General features: G+C 38.1%; 1 protein-coding gene across 2 annotated transcripts in view; it reads left to right on the forward strand.

The window, feature by feature from the left end:
* Gbe1 (1,4-alpha-glucan branching enzyme 1) overlaps positions 1-21145 on the forward strand; it is a 275110-nt gene that overhangs the window by 41965 nt on the left and 212000 nt on the right. For both annotated transcript variants that reach the window (XM_055594620.1, XM_055594627.1), the window contains exon 2: positions 5126-5295. In XM_055594620.1, the coding sequence (XP_055450595.1) occupies positions 5126-5295 (170 nt within the window). The remainder of the gene's footprint in view (positions 1-5125; positions 5296-21145) is intronic.

Genomic DNA, 21145 nt, shown 5'->3' on the forward strand with positions numbered 1-21145 from the left:
TCAGAATGGCCAAGATGAAAAACTCAAGTGACAACACATGCTGGAGAGGTTGTGGAGAAAGGGGAACCCTCCTCCACTGCTGGTGGGAATGTAAACTGGTACAACCACTCTGGAAATCTATCTGGCGCTTTCTAAGACAATTAGGAATAGTGCTTCCTGAAGACCCAGCTATACCACTGCTAGGTATATACCCAAACTTTGCTCAAGTACACAAAAGGGATACTTGCTCAACCATGTTTATAGCAGCTTTATTTGTAATAACCAGAACCTGGAAACAACCCAGATGTCCATCAATGGAGGAATGGGTACAGAAATTGTGGTATTTTTACACAATGGAATACTACTCAGCAATCAAAAAGGAGGAAATCATGAAATTTGCAGGCAAATGGTGGGATCTAGAAAAGATCATTCTGAGTGAAATATCCCAGAAGGAGAAAGACAAACACGGTATATACTCACTTATATAGACCTATAAGATATGACAAACATAATGAAATCTATACACCTAAAAAAGATAATCAAGAGAGTGGACATGGGGTAAGATGATCAATCCTCGTTTGTTGCAACCTGCGTGGTCGTCTCGTCAGCAAGAACGCACACGGACAACAGGATTCTTCTGCAGCAAGCTTTATTGCAGTCAAGCGATGAGAGAGGAAGACCCCGAGCCCAGGAATGGCACTGCTTATATACACCTTAAGGCGGCGTGTGGTCTATGATTGGCTGCTTACTCATTACCTCACAAGACGCCCTGGGCTGGGCCAAGACTTGGCGCACTTTTGCCCTTGCGCATGCGTAATATTACTTGTCTTCCAGGGTCAGAGCCGGATGTCGGCACCATCTTGTAATGGCGTTTTGCCCGGGCATGCCCAAGCGGCTCTCCACACTCGTTTAGAAAGACAGATGGGATGCGCATTGAACATATGACAGGAGTCTACTGAGCGCATTTGAAAGACTCTAACTAGCAGTGTTTTCAAAGCAGATACAAAGACTCATGACCAAACTTCCGGCAGAGTACAGGGAATCATATGAAAGAAGGGGAGTTAGTATGAGGGGAAAAGGATAGGAGCTCCACAAGGACCAAATATATCTGGGCACAGGGTCTTTTCTGAGACTGACATTCAACCTAGGACCATGTATGGATATAACCTAGAACCTCTGCTCAGATGTAGCCTGTGGTAGCTCAGTAACCAATTGTTTTCCCATAGTGAGGGGAACAAGGACTATTTCTAACAGGAACTCAATGACTGGCTCTTTGACCTCCCCCACCCCCCAAGGGAGGAGCAGTCCTGTTAGGCTACAGTGGAGGGCTTTGCAGCCAGTCCTGAAGATACCTGATAAAACAGGATCGGATGAATGGGGAGGAGGTTCCCCCCCCCCATCAGTGGACTTGGAAAGGGGCACGGTGGAGATGAGGGAAGGAGGGTGGGATTGGGAGGGAATGAGGGAGCGGGACACGGCTGGGATACAGAGTTAATAAAATGTAACTGATAAGAAAAAAATAAAATTAAATAAAAAAAAAAAAACTGGGAACTGTGCTACCTCAAGATGCAGCAGTACTACTCCTGGCCATATACTCTAAAGATTCCCCACCATTCAACAAGGACATTTGCTCAACTATGTTCATACCAGCTCATTTGTAATAGCCAGAATCTGGAAACAACCTAGATGTCCCACAACAGAGGAATGGAGACAGAAAGTGTGGTACATTTACACAATGGAATACTACTCCCCTATTAAAAACAAGGAAATCATGAAATTTGCAGCAAATGGATGGAAGTATAAAAGATTATTCTGAGTAAGGTAACCCAGAAACAGAAAGACTCTCTTGTAAGTGGATATTAGCCATATAATATTGAATAGCCATATTAAAATCTACAGACCTAGAAAAGCTAAACAGTAAGGAGGACTCTAGGACTTTCGGTCAGAATGGCAAACAGGATAGACACCAGAAGTAGTGGAAGAGAGGAAACAGGATGGGAGCTTATTATGAAAGGTCCTCTGAAAGGCTCCACCCAACAGGGGATGGAAACAGATGCTGAGACTCATAGCCAAACTATGAGCAGAGTGCAGGGAGTCTTTGGAATTAGGGGAGGATAGAAAGACACGGAGGGGACAGAAGCCCCACAAGGAGACCAACAAAGCTAAAATGTCTTAGCCCATGGTGTCCTGCAGAGACTGATGCACCAACCAAGGACCATGCATGGAGAGGACCTAGACCCCCTTACTGCTCGATGTAGCCAATAGACAGCTCAGTCTCCATGTGGGTTCCTGAGTAAGGGGAGCAGGGTCTGTCTCTGACATGAACTTGCCTGCTCTTTCATCACTTGCACTGGCATTGTGGCCTCACCAGGTCACAGAGGAAGAGGATCTAGGCAGTCCTGATGAGACTTGATAAGCTATAGACACATGGCAGAGGGGGAGAACTCCCTCTTTTGGAGAACTAGGGGAAGGAGATAGGGAGGAAGAGGGTAGGATTGGGAGGCGTTGAGGGAGGGGACTTTAATCTGGTTATATAATGAATAAATTATAATAAAATTAAAATTAGGAAAGAAAATTTAATATTGCATGTCAGATTAGTCCTTTGTATTCTAAAATTTTTTGAAAAAAATTCCCCCTTCTCATTCCCAACTGTATCCTATCCATCCTGAATGGAACTGAAGGGTTAGATTTAGACCATCTTTGTTTATTTTTATTTTTTCTGTAATTAATTATTTAATGTTTATAATTTTGATATATTTAGAAATGAATGTATTAAGGATGACATCTTAATGACAGTTACAGGTTTCTATGTAATTAGACAAGCCATTTATTTATTTATTTATTTATTTATTTATTTATTTATTTATTTTTCTTTATTAATTGCACTTTATTTACATTGTGTCCCCCCTTTGGTTCTCTCCCTCCTCCAGTCCCAATCCCTCCCTTCCTCCATCCTCTGCATGCATGCTCCTCCCCAAGTCCACTGATAGGGGAGGACTTCTTTTCCTTCCTTCTGATCCTACTCAATTAGGTCTCATCAGGAGTGGCTGCATTGTCTTTTCTGTGGCCTGGTAATGCTGCTTCCCCCTCAGGAGGAGGTAATTAAAGAGCAGGCCAATCAGTTCATGTCAGAGACAGTCCCTGTTCCTATTACAATGGGACCCACTTGGATACTGAACTGCCATCGGCTACATCTGTGCAGGGGTCTTAGGTTATCTCCATGCATAGTCCTTGGTTGGAGTATCATAAACATGACATTTTTTCTTGCTAATTTGCAATGCTGTCTTCTCATTCATTAGTTTCCATATGTGATCTCATCCCATGACTATTTGAGAAACCCAGTTAGTTCCAAAGCTCTATTTCACACGGTTTCAGTTCCATAAATATAGTTGTATAAACATAGTTTTACATACCAAGTGAAATTCCTACAAATATTGTATAAGAATGTCTAGCTGACTTAATAATATAAAATCATACACATTATAAAGTCTGGTTTCTTAATGTATTACTCACACTTTATAAAAGAAAAAGAGAGCAAAGTAAGGGAGACTGAGAAAAGGGACCTTGCAAAGGAAGGTCAGATATTGGAGTAAAAGCCAGATGCAAGCTCAGAGAGGCAGAGAAAGCAGCCTGCTAACCTCCTTACTTAGTTGACATCCCAGAAGGAAAAAGTCCCTTCTTCATGCTGTCTTAAAAACTCTTCAAACTGAATGTCCTTCCTTTCCACCTCTGTGCATCTCTCTTTCCATACTGCTGACTTCCTCTCACTCTCTGTATTTTTTTTCCTATGTTCACTCCCTGTCAACTGGTTGCTTGTTCTATGGCTTGACCTATGGTTGACTTTATTTTACAGAAAGCTCTTGGTGTGTGCTAGGTCCCAGTCATATCACAGTTAGAAACAGATCTTTCTAGTACACAATCTCAAGATTCACAGTGTGATCAAATTCCTGCAACACCAGGTAAATGCAAATTACAAAAAAAAAAATATTAAGTGGCTACTGCCCAGTCAGGCTGCAGAACAGACTCTTGAGCTCAACTGCTAAGTTTATTGTCTCTCCACCCTCAGGTTTACAGAAAATGCTGTAAAGGAATTCATCTTGCAGTTCTGGCACCTGTTCTTTTTACATGAAAGATCTGTGTGCTGGCTAGTTTTATGTCAATTTGACACAAGCTAGAGTCATTAAAGAGGAAGGAATGTAGGTTGAAAAAAATGCCTTTATAACATCGGCGTTAGGCACGCCTATAGGACATTTCCTTAATTAGTAATTGATGTGGGAGGACTCAACCCATTGTGGGTGGGACCTCCCCTGGGATGGTGGGGTGGTGGTCTTGGGTTCTATGTGGCTGAGCAAGCAACTTTGAACAAGCCAATAAGTGGCATTTCTCCATGGCCCCTGCGTCAGCTCCTGCATCCAGGTTCCTGCTCTGTCTGAGTTTCTGCCTGACCTGCTTCAGTGATAAACAGTGATTTGGAAGCCAAATAAGCCTTTTCCTTTCTATGTTCCTTTTGGTCATGGTGTTTCATTACAACTTAAGTAACCCTAAGACAATTAACTTCACAATTAATTACTTTAGTTTTCCTAATTACTTTTTCTAAGTTTGCATCATATGTAAAGATTAATTAGTGAAAATAAGTAGTTTTCTGCTTTATTTATTTGTTTGTTTATTTATTTTTTAGATGAACTAGTAAAGATCCTAGAATCCTTGGGAACTGGAGGTGGGGCAGGAGCAGCCATGTGCTGTGCTATGCCTATCTGTTTGGGAATCTTCAGTTCACTCTATACTTACTGGCTTTTGTGATTTGACATGTTATAGTTCTTTCCATGGTCAGATGATTTAGGGTAATGCTAGATGACCTGCGTCTTCCTATTTTCATAAATACATGGTTATTAGAAAGGACCAAGACTTTCATTAACATACTATTTGTTGCCTCTTTCATGCTTCAGAGACACATGGAGTAGCTTTGACAAAGAGGCCAGATGGCTGGCAAAACCTCTTGCCATGTTGTAGGAAAACTGTGTGAAACTCCGCTGTAGAGTAATTTTATTTTCTTGCTGATTTGAGTATATTATTTGACTATTTCACTTATTTTTATTGGAAGGCCAAAATTTCTAACTTCTTTTATTTCTCTTATACTTTTTCAAAGGTATAAGAAGTTTAACCAGGTTTTGCATGACATCGGGGAGAATGAAGGTGGTATTGATAAGTTCTCCAGAAGCTATGAATCATTTGGCATCCACAGATGTGCTGATGGTGGCATGTACTGCAAAGAATGGGCCCCAGGAGCAGAAGGAGTTTTTCTTACTGGAGAATTCAGTGAGTATTTTGAACGCATTGAGGATATTAATATTTTATTTTTCTGTCATGAAGACTTAATTTGCATTTTTAATTATATTAATATTAATGATTCAAGTAGTTATCTGACTTTCCAGCTAGTATCATAGAATTCACTAAATATTTTACTTCATGTGGTCTAATTGCTTCTGCAATCGTGTAATGCATGTATTTATGACTCTGTACTTTCTAGACTACAGTGCAAAGGAAATGGCGGGATGTAAGAAAAATAGTGTTAGAAAGAGTATGACAAATTTACTCCACATTTGTGTCATCTTCTGATAAAAAGAAGGAATGGTATTGCCGAATATATTGGCATAGATAGTCTCATGAGCCTTTGCAGGGACTAGCTGGTATCACATTTTTTTGGATCTTTTGTAGTCTTATATTGCTTTTGAGTCTTCAGTCTACTTCATAGGGACATGGATCACACAGATGTTATTTGTCATCTTCCTTTATTTTGTCATCTATACTATTACCTACACTAGATAGAGTTAAGACTGCAAAAAGACAATGTCAAGAAATAGGACTTCTTAGCTTGTAGTATAGTGGGTGGAAGGAGCATGAAAAAACTGTAAGACAGCCTGCTATGCTTTATGCTTGGAGGCTAAATACCATAATGCAACAAGGAAGAAAGCTGTATTTTGAAAATAAAATGACTGTATAAAAAAGACATTGTAAAAATGTCTCTGATATCATGAAAATGACCATCATCTTTAGTACCACAGAGAGGTATAATACTTGAGATTGGATATTGTCAGACTAAAACGTTTTGTATGATGTGTTAATCTATTTCTAGACATTCTGGAAATGCCAAATGTATAGGGATAGAAAATAGATTATTGTTGTCAGGGGATGAGGGCAAGAGGGTACTGTCTGGAATAATAAAAGTGTTTTAAACCATAGTTACTGTTCTAGTGTATTAGCACAATTTGTGTTAGCATAGTATATGTTACTTTTGTTGCTGTGGCAAAACACGGTGATCATACATGACTTACAAGATAAAGAGTTTATTTGGTCTACAGTTCCAAGTGCAGAGTCCATGTTTGCAGTTAAGGTGTGATACCAGGTGTCTAGAGTAGAAGCTGAGAGGTTGCATCTTTAACCACAGGCAGTGGGTTTGGGGGAAATTAGCAGTAGGGTGAGGCTATGATCCTCTGATCATAGGGATGTACTTTCCAGGGATGTACTTTCACAATTCTTAACATTCTATATATGAGCCAATGAGTTATTTTATTTTCAAAATACAGCTTTCTTCCTTGTTGCATTATGGTATTCAGAACACCCTAGGTGATTTTGTGACTGTATAGAACTATATAATATAAACCTCTTTATAGAACATAGATCTTTCTGTGTATAAGTTATACTTTAAAGAATTGTCTTGTTCCCTGTTTTCTCCCCTTTCCAATGTTCATCCCATTTGCCTTTCTGAGTGAGGATTGATCATCTTCCCCAGGGTCTTCCTTCTTGCTTAGTTTCTTTAGAAGTAAATATTTTAATATGTTTATCCTATATTATATGTCTACTATCCACTTATAAATAGCCTCTGAAAGACTCTACCCAGCAGGATATCAAAGCAGATGCTGAAACTCATAGCCAAATTTTGGGCAGAGTGCAGGGAATCTTATGAAAGAAGGGGAGATAGAAAGATCTGGAGGGGATAGGAACTCCACCAGGAAAACAACATAACCAAGAAATCTGGGCCCAGGGGTCTTTTATGAGACTGATACTCTAACCAAGAATCATGCATGGAGATAACCTGGAACCCCTGCTCAGATGTAGCCCATGGTAGCTCAGTCTCCCAAGTGGGTTCCATAGTAATGGGAAGAGGTACTGCCTCTGACATAATCTGATTGGCCTGCTCTTTGATCACCTCCCCCTGAGGGGGGAGCAACCTTACCAGGCCACAGAGGAAGGCAATGTAGCCAGGCCTGATGACACCTGATAGGCTAGGGTCAGAGGAAAGGGGAGGAGAACCTCCCCTATCAGTGGTCTTGGAGAGGAGCATGGAAGGAGATTAGGGAGGGAAACGATTGAAGAAACTCAAATATGGTCATGCAGGTTGACTGGACCTAGAAGGCTTGGTTTAGGAAACCTGACTTGAGTGGTGATGGGATGAAGGAAAGAGACATACAGCATGTTCTGTAAAACAAAAGGTCAGCAGTTAGCTAGTTTGTGTCACATCACAGGTCTCTGTAAGGGAGCAGTGTCAGGATGCAGTCTTACAGGAGGAGGAAGCTGCAGTTGCTGGGTTTTACGCACAATGGTCTGTTGTCGGTAAGCTTCTATATTTGCATTCATTGCCAACATTCACACTTAGACCGATTCCTCTGAACATGACCCATAAGGGGAAGACCTGCCCAATTTCACATGGGTCTGAGGCCTTCATGCCTGACATGACGGGCTCATTTCAAACAATATACAATCACTCAGGAATTGATTAGCTCAAGACTTTATTTACTGCCTACAGCATACCTTTAATTCCAGCATTTAGGAGGCAGAGATAGGCAGTTCTTTATGAATTCAAGATTAATCCCTGCTACACAGTGAGTTCCAGATCAGGGCTATATGAGACTTTGTCTTGAAAATTAACAAATAAATAAATAAATAGAATTTAGCAGAAGTTTTAGGTTTTATCTAAGGCAGTACTGTCCAAGAGAAATAAAATTTATCACCTTTATATAATTCAAGATTTTTGGTAGTAATATGAAATACAAGAACACGTTAGTGAGATTTTATACTTTATTTACCCCAATGTATGAGGCATTATCAAATTAATATATATTGGTTTTAAAACTCATTAACAGATGTTTTTATTCTCCTTTTGTACTGTCTTTGAAATCTGATGTGGTAAGTATTATCACAGACACTGACTTTTCATGATCAATTTAACAAAACTGTCAGTTAAAGAGTAGATTCACGGACCCAGAATTTATTTCAACTTAAAATTTTAAAATTTTAAGTTAAAATTTTCTCAATAACTGAATTGAATAACAGTTTCAAATATTAAATTTAATAAAACAATTAAAATTAATGAAAATTAAATTAATGTAAAGTTCAGTCTCTCAGTAGCATTAATTAACCACTTTTTAAATTCTCAGTAGCTAATTTGGTATTGGATCTCTTATCAGCATTTAGTATTATTTTATTCAGTATGGGGAATTGAACTTTCAGCCTCATACATGCTGAGCAAGTGCTCTACCACTGAGCTATTTTCCCCCTGGCACTCAATTTTATTGTTTCTTTTTATTTCTATTTAATAAACTATATTCATTGAGAGTATATTCGCTAAGAGAACTCAAGTTAAGAGGGTTTTATTCCCCCATTTATTTTGTATGTGTGTTGGTATGCATGTGCACGCTTGTGAAGGTCAGAAGGTATCTTTCAGGACTCCTGGGGATTGAACTCAGGTCTGAAGGCTTGGTGGTAAGCTCCCTTACCTACTGTACCATCTTACTGGCCCTCAAGTTAAATTTTGATATAACGCTCTCACTCCCCAAAAAAATGTAAGAATTTCAAATAAAATGATATGGATGTTTTATTCTTTGTCTTATTAATTGGTAGAATAATTTTTTTATAAATATCAAAATATAGATAAGAAACTGTGAAATGTATATTCTCAAAATATAATTAATACAAATGTTGATTTATTAAACTACCAGTGGTGTTTGAATAATTAGATTTAAAAATTTTAAACACTGTGTTTAAATTTAATGCTTAACTATTGAAGGTACAGTGATTTAAAGTCTTTTGTAAAGTGAAAGTAAAATTGTGTGGTTCATATTTTTTTAAAATATATTTTTTGTTAATTGTGTGTGTGTGAGACTCAGAGGGCAGGTTGTAGAACTCTGTTCTTTTCTTCCTCATGTGAGTTCCAGGGATCCATCTCAGGTTATCACACTTGGTGGCAGGCACCTTTACTGGCTGAGCCATATTGCTCTCTAGTGGTCCATAATTTTTATGTGAAGAAGTCCTGTGTTAACCTTTTCCTCTTTGTCTTGAATTGATTTTTAAAATCCCACCTTTTGTGAGAGTGCATTGCTTAATTTTAATGCTTTTTATATCTTGGAGATTGCATTTATCAAAATGATTTCTGATCAACCAAAATTTATTTAATTGTTAAGGTAACAAGACATCATCAGATTTAAGAAGGAGCCTCAATATTTAATCTGTGCAGTAGGATAACAATACAAATGAAACTGTCATTAGAAGCATCAAGATTATAAAATATTTTAGAAATATTCAAATAGCAAAGCAGTTATTTTTTTTAGTACGTCGGGAAGGATAATTTTTTTTTTTTTTTTTTTTTTTTTTGTCCATCATCACATGATCTCAGGCTCTCAGGGTGAGAGCTCACCTCGTTTTGTCATTAAAGAGCTGGGTGTGGCTGTGTACACCTGTGGTTCTGGACTGAAAGTTGCTGGCTTATCTGGGAGGTAAGCATTACCCAGTGAGATAGCATCTCCAAACAACAGAATGCAGCAAACAAACAACAACAAAACCACTTAATCTGGGATGTACTTTAATGGGAGCTGACTTGTCCCCTCTGCAGTCTCAGGATGACATCTCCCCCACTGAAAGAGCAAGCCCTGTATAGGTCAGAGACAAATTCATGAGCCAGTCATGTATTTAGAAGAATATTTATTTCAGTAAGTGTGTGAGTACTGAGTGAGCAGGAATCCAAAAGACAAAGTTTTGTTGATGATGACAATCTGGCTCAAAATTCTTCCTTAAAAATATTAACCAAGTCCTGCCCCTAACATGACAAATTTTGTTCTGTTTTGCCTTTGTAATATGTCTTATCTTTTTCATCCCCACATAGATTAGTTGAATAAGAAGTTATTCCCTGCACCCCCCCCAACCTTTTAAAGCTTTTTTTCAAGACCAAGATTATTTAAAAATTTTATTGTAAGTCTTCTGGTAACTAGATTTGTGCTAACATGAAAGAAAAATAATAGATATTAATCAACCCATAGATTATGAACAATTTGAAATTTGGAAACCAAATAAAATGTTGTTCTAGATGGCTTTGATAATGAAAATGAAAAATTTTAAAGGGATTTAGCTATAAATGACTTTATACCCAACCAGCTGATAAACTGAGGCAGCAGCCAACTCATCCTGTTCTCTGAAATTAACCTTTAGCCACACACTGATCATCTTAAATTTCTCTGTTTTCCTTTGTCATGCAACAGAGATTTGACTTAAAAATATTCTTTTTTAAATCTACTTTCTGGGATTGAAAAACATAATTCTGCTTGTGTTTTCATTGTAGTAATTAAGGAATGCTTTTATACTGATTTCATCCTGAAACTTCATTGTTAATATAGACAAGCTTTAAAAATCAGCATCAAAATATTATACTTCTGCTAAGTGATAAATTATTATATTTATTTGACAAAAAATGCCATTATTTTTATCTACACTATTTAGATAATTTTTTGAAATTAGAATTAAAATATACCTATACTTAAAAAAACAAATAAATAAACAAAGGATAGACTAGTCTAGATGCTATAGCATAGAAACTGTCAAGATAAAATGAATGAATGGCTAAATAGATAAAAGGCTGGGGTATAACTCAGTGGCAGAGTATCTTAGTATACATAAGACTCAACTTCAAGTCTCAGAACTACAAGAAAAGAACATAAAGCCTTTAATTCTGTTTGGTGGAAAAATGATACCTTTTTTTTTTTTTTTTGATACCTGTTCTTAAAATACTTTAGTGTTTTCTAATTTGTGTTTTGTTTTGTGATGAGTTTAGAAGTAGACAACTCCATATTTTTTTTTTCAGGGCTTTGTCTCCCTCTCTCTCTCTCTCTCTCTCACACACACACGCACATATGTATTTCTTTTTTCTTCTGTCTGAGCTGAGAATGTGAAAGGAAGGAACTTTTATTGGCCTGTTTCATTTCTTATCTCAGAGGCTTACTGCCTCCTTCTTGTAACCTAGGCTGAGTCCTGGAAGCTTCTAGCCTCTGGTACAATTTAACCTAGGTCTAGAATGCTTTCAACCCTTACTTCTTAATAAGTTCACTCTTTCTTGCTCTTTCTGAGCTCTTATCTGGATGGTTCAACTCAACTGTCTGGCTCTAACTCCTCTCCCAGCTGACTTATTCAATCTGGCTTCTCTCTAGACCCAGGAATTGCTTGCTTGGCCTCAAACCAACTTCAGCAATCTACTGTAATTTTCTGGCTCCTAATTCTCTCCCTTGTTCTGCCTTCAACCTCTCTCTGTAAAACTTTCTCAGTAAAACTGCCTCTTCTCCTTCTCTCTGTCTGTCCCTTAAGTAGCTTCCCCTTCCTCTCTCTTCTTGTGAGAGCTGGGCATATTCTTTTCTGTTAAATTTTTCTCTGATTCATCAGTTTTTCTGCTACTCAATTAGACATCGCTTTCAAACATGGGTATTTTCTTCTACAAGCTAACTACCTTCATTTTTGAGATTAAAGGCAAGTACTACCACACCTGGGTTTTTCTTTACCTGATACTTGATTTATAACAGCCTGGCTTTGAGCTCAGATCTCCTTGCATCTTTCTCCTGGATTTAAGGCATGTTTATATTTCAGCTGGATCACACAGACCTAGAAGGTCTTTGGATGTGATCTCTTGGCAGAGCAGCCATGTTCTGAATTAAAATTCCTCTACACGAGAATATTTTAAGTAGAGTTGCTTGAGAAAAATGTACATAAATGATTTTTAAGAAATAAGTTATAATGCGTTGGTGTTTGAAATGAAGTATTTGGGTTTGAGCATAGAGTGGATTTCTATAACCATGTGTCTCCAATGCTCCATTGAGATAAAAGTGCTATGTGGATATTTCCTTGCCCAACTAAGTACTTTGGGTCCTACTTTACCAATGTGAAACATCTATACCATGTTCAATGCTTCATTAATGAAGATAAGATGCTTTTTCAAATGCTTAGAAACTACTGCTATTAATTTCAAAAGCAGTTGGATCTCATAACATTCATATAATCTGTTTCGTCCAAACTGAAGAAGACTTGGCTATTGCCATCCATTATCTTTTCAAACTATGCAATTTATTATTATTTGTATGTTTATGTATGTGATCTCTCTCTCTCTCTCTCTGTGTGTGTGTGTGTGTGTGTGTGTGTGTGTGTGAATGTGTGTGAGAGAAAGAGAGAAAGAAGAGGGGGCTGGACTACAGTCTTGTAGAATCTGTTTTTTCCTTTCACCTCAGTATCTGGGGAATCAAATTTATGTACTCAGACTTGTATAGCATCCACCTGTATCTCTTCAGCCATCTTCATGGCCTGTCATCTGTGTTTTAAAAAGTTCTTGACGAAGAAAGAACTTCACAGCTTACAAAGTACATTTATTTTCTTTATTTGAGAGAAAGTGAGACAATCATTTCAGTTTCCTTTCAATTACTTTTATAGGGACACCAGTGCGAGGAGCCAGCGGGTATTGAAACCATCCAAAGTGTGTATGTGAAATGCAGCGTTGTCACTGATGTTAAAGTCATCTCAAATTTTGGAAGTCTTTTTGTTTGGAATTCAAGTAATTTTCCTAGTTTTATGTAAGAACTAAAATAGATTACAAATTTTATAAAAGTATAATTGGTTTAGCATCATAATTTGGGAGGCCCTAGCCTGAAAGCTGGTCGTCACACTGATTGGTTTATAAGTATCTTATAATCACACACTGCAATTCCAACATCACTAGCTTTTGTATTCTCTTCCTTCCCCTGATCTGGGATGGTTCCAGTCAGCTCTCACTGGTGTGGTGTGTTACAAACAGCTCCAACATTTGTACAGCTTGTAACAACAAAGCCTTCCATGTCCACTCATGCAGGCTCCAGTTGTTAGCTCTGGGTCTGCCCAGTATGTCCAATTACTCATAGAATCTAGGATAAGGGAGAAACATTTCCTTGGGGCATTGCTGATCTCCTCAGAAGGGAGGAAAGGATCAATGGAAGCGTCCCAAGGTGGCTCTAACAGCTTTGATTTAGCAGTCAAATGTGATTTGCACTTTGCCTTGATTGCTCACATAATTCAGACCAGACTTATGTTAGTGAGGCATGGAGGATGAATTCCGTTTTATAGAGATGCTCAATAAGCATGGGTCAGTAATGCAGGCACCTGTCCCCTGAGGACAAGAATATATCCTACATTTTGTTATGATATCTTCTTTTCATAGGAATACTATAGAATGTGCTGACCCAGATGAAGACAATGAAATCAGTATGCCCTATTACTGTAGGGAAGAACTGCATGTGCAGTTCTGTTGTTGACTGAAATGTCACAGGCCTGTTTTTATGATGCCCCCAAATAGTCATACTTTTGTCTATCAAGGGTTAACTTTGCAGATTTCTATGTAGTCTCTGAGTCTGAGTTTTTCCTGAGGGAAGGGAGTTGGATAGGCAGGAAAGTGTTCCACTTAAATTGTTTAGAAGTGTTTTGGTTTCTGACTCATGGATTCCAGTGGAGCTTCAGAGGAATTCTCTGCCAGGTAGACATTTTCAACTCTCTGTGAGTCTTCTGTGCGTTGTGTCATGGTTTACTGTCAGCCTGCTTACTGGAGTTTTGAAGTTTTTCTAAAGCAGGGTTTTAAGACTATTCTGGGATCTGCTTGGCAGAGGGGTGGCAAATTGCAAGCTAGGTCAGGAAAGCTTTAGAATGCTGCTTACCAAAACAGTGTCCCTGCTGAGAAACGCTCTCTGAAATGTGTGTGACTCTAAAATAAGCAGTCAGCAAAAAGGCACTTTGTAGAAAGTTTTCAGTACCTCCTCTCACTTTTCAACTTGATGTTGGTTCTTTAGCCCCTATTCTGTTAGATTTAGTGAATTCACTTCTGCTTTACAGACACAATTATAAGGAGTGTCTCCCTCAGAACACAGCCCAGAGAGTGGATTCTTCCTTCTTGTCACAGGCATGCAGTCAGAGTCTACCTCTTCCATCCTGTGCATATTGCAAAGTGAACATTTCTTCCCATCTGCCATCCCATGAATGATAATTCCTCTCATTACAATTCTGTGGCATAATAGTATATAAAATGATGAACTAGGAGTATGACAGCAAACAAACTCATCTAGAATTAGGAAAGTCTGAACAAGAATAACGTGTAAGGAATAAATTATGTGCAGGTGAGATGAGAAAAAGATGTACATTTAAATGAATTTTAAGTGCTATTTTTTTATGAGTCCTATATTCTACATTAATTGAAATGAAACTAGAAGCTATGGAGTTTGTGTTGTATTTGTCTCTGTAAACAAGGTGGTTCAAAATACAGAAAATCTAAACTAAAAAACATGGTTTTGGTTTTCCAGCAGAAGACGAGTTGCATATATCCTTATGTTCATATTTTATGTAAAGGTTTATTTGTGTGATTCACACACATATACGTGCATTTTTCCTGTCCTGTTTTAACTAATATTTTCATTCTGTGTACAGATTTAGACCCCAGTGGTGCTACATCACAGAGTCTTGTTGGAATGCTTAATGGGATTATGTTTGTGGAGATGCATCCTTCCTAGGATTTTAGAAGATTGCTGTTAGAGTCCTTAATGCTGGAAGGGAGATTTTGAACTGCATGACATAAGTAGTAATTTTCTATCATCACATTGCCTTTCTATAAAAATCCTCTTAAAAATTTATGCTGTGTGGATAAGATGGAACTTCCTGTTAAGTGTTTAAATTTTGATGTTTCCCTTGTATTTAAAGTTTGTAAACTTTTATAATGAATTTTTAGCATTTTTTCTATTGAAATTTTAACAATTTTGTCTATCAGAATGACTTTATGAAACTTGCCATTTACTTATACAAAGGTACATTATTTATATTATTCTTTTATTAAATTAGAAGCTTTCCTAAAGGAGTAATGTTTTGCTTTATAATAGTCACATCTAGCTAAGACTGTGACAGATTTTAACATAGATCAACATTTTCAGGTTCCTGATCACAATGCAGCTATTCATTTTTACACTGAATGAAGGAACTGTGACTTATGACAGACAGTGTAGGCCATTCCAGTTTAGTTTGTGGTGTTTTCTTTCTCATGCCACAGACAGCACGTGTCTTAATATCATGTGAGTTGTGGAAGCGTTTATAGAAATGTGGCTCACTGGTTAAAGGTGGACAGCATTCCCCAACCCACCCATGTAGTTACCCCAGAGCGTCAAATGGCGTCCATGTCATTTTCCTAAAGCTTGAGAACTGCTGCGGTAGCTGGCTTCTCATTGCATTCTCATCTCATATCCACTTCCTTGTTCTCTGTTACTAGCTTGAACTCTTCACTTTTTAATTCTTTTTTTTTAATTGAAAACTGATTTTTTTCATACAATATATTCTGCTTATCCTTTCCTCTCCCTTAGCTCCTCCCCACTTCCACACCCACCCAGATCTACACCCTTCCTTTCTTTTTTATTTCCTTTACCAGAATACAAACAGTTATCCTAAAAAGAACACAAAAACCAAATAAAAAGAAAAACCAAAGCAAAACAAAACCAACAAACCAACCAACCAATCAAGAAACCCAAATCCCTAACAAACCTGCATAGAAATAGGACAAAATAAAAAATAAAAAATAAAAAAAAAAAAACAAAACACTTAGAGATGCTGAGACTCACAAATTGGCACACATGGAAAATCCATAAAAACAGTATCAGAAACCATATAATATAAGCAAAAGATCTGTAAGGAAAGAAAAATATCCAGGCAAAGCATTGTGAGGCAAAATCCTCCCAAAATAACATGGAGCTCCTTCTGTGTTGGCCGTTTACTGCTGAGCATGGGGCCTGGCCTTAAGTGTGGTTTGTAGTTGTGAGCCCCAAGTAGCTGCAATGCAGAGTTTTTTACTGGGGTTTGAGCAAGAACTGGGAATTTCCAGCTTATCAGTTACATGATTGAGTGACATTGGCTGAGACTCACAGAAACCGTGGCAGCATGTACAGGTCTAAGCCAGATTGGGTCCCAGTGCTAAAAGGGAAAGAAAACGTATATCTTCATCCCTAACACATTGATGTCACTCACAAAGGAAAACAATTTTTTTTTCCAGTCGAGTCTCACTAGGTACATAAACTACATTGTTAATTCTTACCAATATTTTCATGTAAAAATGAATGTATTTTATCACATGACTGGATATTTGGGGGGGGTTGGAGAAGAAACTATCATTTCATTGTATTTTGATAGTTTCTTGTGTGAAAGTATGGATGTATCAGCTTTAGTTCAGATTTCTAAAGCCCTTCCTCTCGTGATGGATTTCTTAGGAAAAGATTGAGTCATCTTGGATACTTGTATATTAGCAGCAGAAAAACCTTTAACATGTTGTTTAGGAACCTGAAAATTGTTATGTACAGATATTAGTTTCCCCAAAGACCACCAAGAGCCAGACCACATATGCAAGAGCAAAGAACTTTATTCAGGCTTAAGCTTGGTCTCTCCACCTTCACCAACACAGTGGATCAGAGAGCCCCAAGTACCTGCAAGGCAGGGTTTTTTATTGGGGTTTGAGCAAGAACTTGGAATTTTCAGTTTAGCAGTTACAGGATTGAGTGACATTCAGCAAGGGCAAGTTTGTTATAAAAATAATTGGCTAAATAACGTAACTAATATTGAAGGAGCTATTTATAGACCGTAGGAATGTTTTCCTGTGAAGGTTCTACTACTAGGTAGGTGGGCTGCCCAGCACAGATGCCCCACTTTGAGATAAGAGATTGCATTGGGGATATTGTGATGTTGTTCTTGGAATTGGTGACCTATGGCCTAATTTTTCTTTTAAAGCCTGGTCCTAAAATGGAGACAAAATGGAGTTTATGTTGTCTTCTCAAAAATAACTATATTTTCTCAGCAAGAATGAATGTACTTAAGACAGAAGTCACTGTCAACACCCCGAGTAGCCATGGACAGAGCCATGGATCAGTTTTCACTCCGTTTTTGGATGCCTAAAACTCACTTCTATTTTTGTGTAATTTTTAACCCTATCAGAATAGAGTGGTATTCTCAGAACATAAATTAGTCTTAATCAGTTTAAACTGTACATATGTCTTAATTAGGGTTTCTATTGCTGCAAGGAAACACCAGTACCAATAACAAGTTGGAGAGGAAAGAGTTTATTTGGTCTACACTTCCATATTGCTATTCATCATTGGAGGAAGTCAGGACAGGAACTCAAAACAGGTCAGGAACCTGGAGGCAGGAGCCAATATAGAGGCTATGGCTAGGTGCTCCACTTTGTCGTTCTTCCCACCCTTACTCCAGACCAAATAGCTATTCTCCCTCCATGTATGTCTGGCTTCTTTCACTTAGTATTAAGTTTTAAGATCCATTTTTGTGACATGCACTAAACCCCTGGAATTCATTCCTTTTTGTGACCAATTAATATGTTTATGTACTTACTTCAGTGAATCAACAAATCAACATGGTTTCTACTTTTGTCTATTGTGAATAATTCTACATGAAAATTAGGTGCTGTGTCTGTATGTGAGCATATATTTGAAATTTTCTTGTATTACCTTGGTTATTGCCATTTCCCCACCCTTCTTTGCTCTGCTCTTTTTTTTTTCTTCCCCTATCTCCTTTGTTCTTTACATATGTGGAATTGGTTTAGTGGGGACACCAGTCGCAGAATGGAACATTTGAGATGTGTTTGCTTACCTTGGATTTCTTACAAAGGAGCCTACTCAGTAGCAGTAGGTACTAAATATTGATTTTCTTTTATAAGCCGGTAGACCTTGTCTCAAACCACCACAAGGGTAGGGGTTTCAATTAGACAGAATACACCTCAATAAATGCTTCAAATTATTATTAATATTATTTTTTGTCGAAAGTGGATGCCAGGACAACATCTTTATGAAACAGGGTCATATAGGCTCCAGGATTCTGAGCTAGTCTAAGAAATTTAGAGGGTCTTCTGGATTGTTCATTGCATGGGAAGTTTGAGATTAGCTAGAACTGTGCCCAGGTTTCTCTGAATGTGATCTAAAGGCACAGACCATCAAAGGTTTTTTTTTTTTTTTTCTTCTTCTAAGTTTTTGGAAGTGACCTCCCAGTTAAATAGTATTACGTTTTATATTCAGAGGAAGAAATGTTTTGTTTCTGTGTTCATGGATTGGTTCCTCTGTAATCAGACAGTTGGGTAGGAATGCCTATGGTATAAAGACACACTTCACTTTATCTATCACAACTACTGAAAATGGACCACCTGAAATTAGAACTCACTCAAGAGTGCCCACTGGCTGAAGGAAAGGCTGAAGCCCCAGGGGCATCCTTAGGAGGAACTTCTTTACCAGAGGATGAACTTGCTCCCTGTAGAAAGATTATGCAGTTTATTTGATGACTTTGCAGGAGAGCCTGAAGCTGGTGGAGAGAGCTGTGGAGCTGAGGCATTGTTGGACAGAGAGACACACCTTGGGCTGACTGCTTAGCTATTCATGTCTCAATTGCTCTACATGGAAAGCCTCCTTTCTGTTAAGATCACAGGTAGAACTGGGGAGTAGAGTCACTGGATCTCTTTGTCCTTCTTGCTAATGTGGCCATATTGTGCAAGTCTACCATTTCTACCTCTCAATATTACTTTGTCCTATTTAATTGGCCTATTGAAGACCTGTTGTCAGACCCTGCTTCTTGACACATAGACTGTGACCTCACATTTACTGATATCTCCCTTTTCACATTCTTTTCTTCTCTCTTCCACATTACCTTTGTTTACTCCAGCTAACCTAGTATCTGATATTGAAAAGTGAGTGATTTTCAGGCTTCCACAAAAGCAAATTACTAGCTTTATATTAATTTATCAAAGAAAGGGGCAGGGAGGAGATAAGGGAGGGATGGTGGGATTGGGAGGGGATGAGGGAGGGGGATACTGCTGGGATACAAAGTAAATAGCTGTGATTCATGTAAGAAATAAAATTATTTAAAAAAAGATTATTTATGCAACTAAACCCTACATAAATTCTATTAATTTATTTTGTCTTATTTTTTTTTCCTTAGGTTAAAAAAGTTTCTTAAAGTTATTGTATCAGCTAAATATTTTAACTATCCTCTAACTAAAAATACAGTAACATATGGAAAATTCAATAACTTCTCCTTCATAATGCATCTTAGGTATCAGAATTTATTGTTTATAGGCCAGATACTATTTATTGGAAATTCTACAATGAAAATGAGAGTAAAAATGTTCTTATCTAGTAAAGGTGTGAATGAGTGGTAACTTCATATAAGATAACATTATTTTGAAAACTTCTTCATATTCTAAATAATTGTTGGCATTGGTATGTGATGTTTTAGTAAAAAATACATTTGTAAAAACAACCTTTATTAAGATGTTTTAGGAAATAATTTGGGAAATGTGGAGGTTTAAATGAGAATTGCTCCCTTAGGCTCATATATTTGTGTGCTTGCTCTGTAGTTGATAGAACTCTTTAAGAAGGATTAGGAGATGTGGCCTTATTGGAGGAACCCTGCCACTGGGTTGGGCTTCGTGGTTTCCAAAGCCCACACTGTTCCAGTTAGCTTTCTGTCTTCTCTCTGGCTCTCTCTCTGGTTCTCCCCTACCACCCCTTTGTACTTCTTTCTTCCTTTCTCCCTCTCTCTCATTCTTATCTTCTCTGTCTCTTTTACCCCTTCCTTCCCTCTCTCTTTCTCCTCCTTCGCTTCTCTACCCCCCCCTTCTTTTTTTTTTAACTTTAGGTTATTCTGTGAATGTATAAGCTCTTAGTTATTGTTTCAGTGCTATGTCTGCTTGTTGTCATGATCCCCACGATGATGTCATAATGTTTGTGGACTCATCCTCTGGGACCATAAGCATGCCCCAATTAAATGTTTTCATTTATAATGTGCTTTTTTCATGGCGTCTCTTCACAGCGATAGAAAATTAACAAAGACTGGATGACATTTTCCAAACCATGCTCTAAAGTAAGAACAAATGTGAAAAGTAATTATAGGAGACTTGTAAATAGTATGTTCTTTTAAATTACCATTTAGATGTTTTGATTATTCAGCTTGATGTTAAGTTACACATTTTTTTTTTAAATATTAGTTACAGTTTATTAACTTTGTATCCAAGCTATATCCCTTTCCTTCATTCCCTTCCAATCTCACCCTCCCTCCCTCATCTTCTCTCTGCCCCTTTCCAAGTCTACTGATAGGGGAGGACCTCCTCCCCTTTCATCTGACCCTAGTTTATCAGGTATTTTCAGGCCTGGCTACAAAGTCCTCCTCTGTGACCTATCAGAGCTGTTCCTCCCTTGGGGCAGGGGTGGGGGTGGGAGGTGAGTATGAGAGGTGGTGGTGGGGTGGAGGAGAGGTCAAAGAGCCAGCCATTGAGTTCATGTAAGAAATAATCCCAGTTCCCCTTACTAAAGTGTATCAAAACAGATACTGGGGACTCATAACCAAACCTTCGGCAGAGTGCAGGGAATCATAGGAAATAAGGGGGAGATAGTATGACCTGGAGAGGATGGGAGCGCCACAAGGACCAAATATATCTGGACACAGGGGTCTTTCATGAGGCTGTATCCCCAACCAAGGACCATGTATGCATATAACCTAGAACCCCTGCTTAGACATAGCTAGCTTAATATCCAGTGGGTTTCCCTAGTAAGGGGAGCAGGGACTGTATCTGACATAAACTCAGTGGCATGCTTATATGAAAGAAGGGAGAGTTAATATGACCTGGAGATGACAGGAGCATGCTCCACAAGGACCAAATATATCTGGGCACAGGGATCTTTTATGAGACTGTATCTCCAACCTAGAACCCCTGCTTGGATGTAGCCCATGGTAGCTTACTTAGTACACAGTTATTTTTAAGCCAAAAGTTTTTTTTTTAAAGTTTTATTTATTTTTTGTATATGAGTGTTCTATCTAC

The sequence above is a fragment of the Psammomys obesus genome, unplaced genomic scaffold (assembly GCF_907164565.1).
Source record: "Psammomys obesus unplaced genomic scaffold, mPsaObe1.curated_primary_1811, whole genome shotgun sequence".
Classification (NCBI taxonomy): domain Eukaryota; kingdom Metazoa; phylum Chordata; class Mammalia; order Rodentia; family Muridae; genus Psammomys; species Psammomys obesus.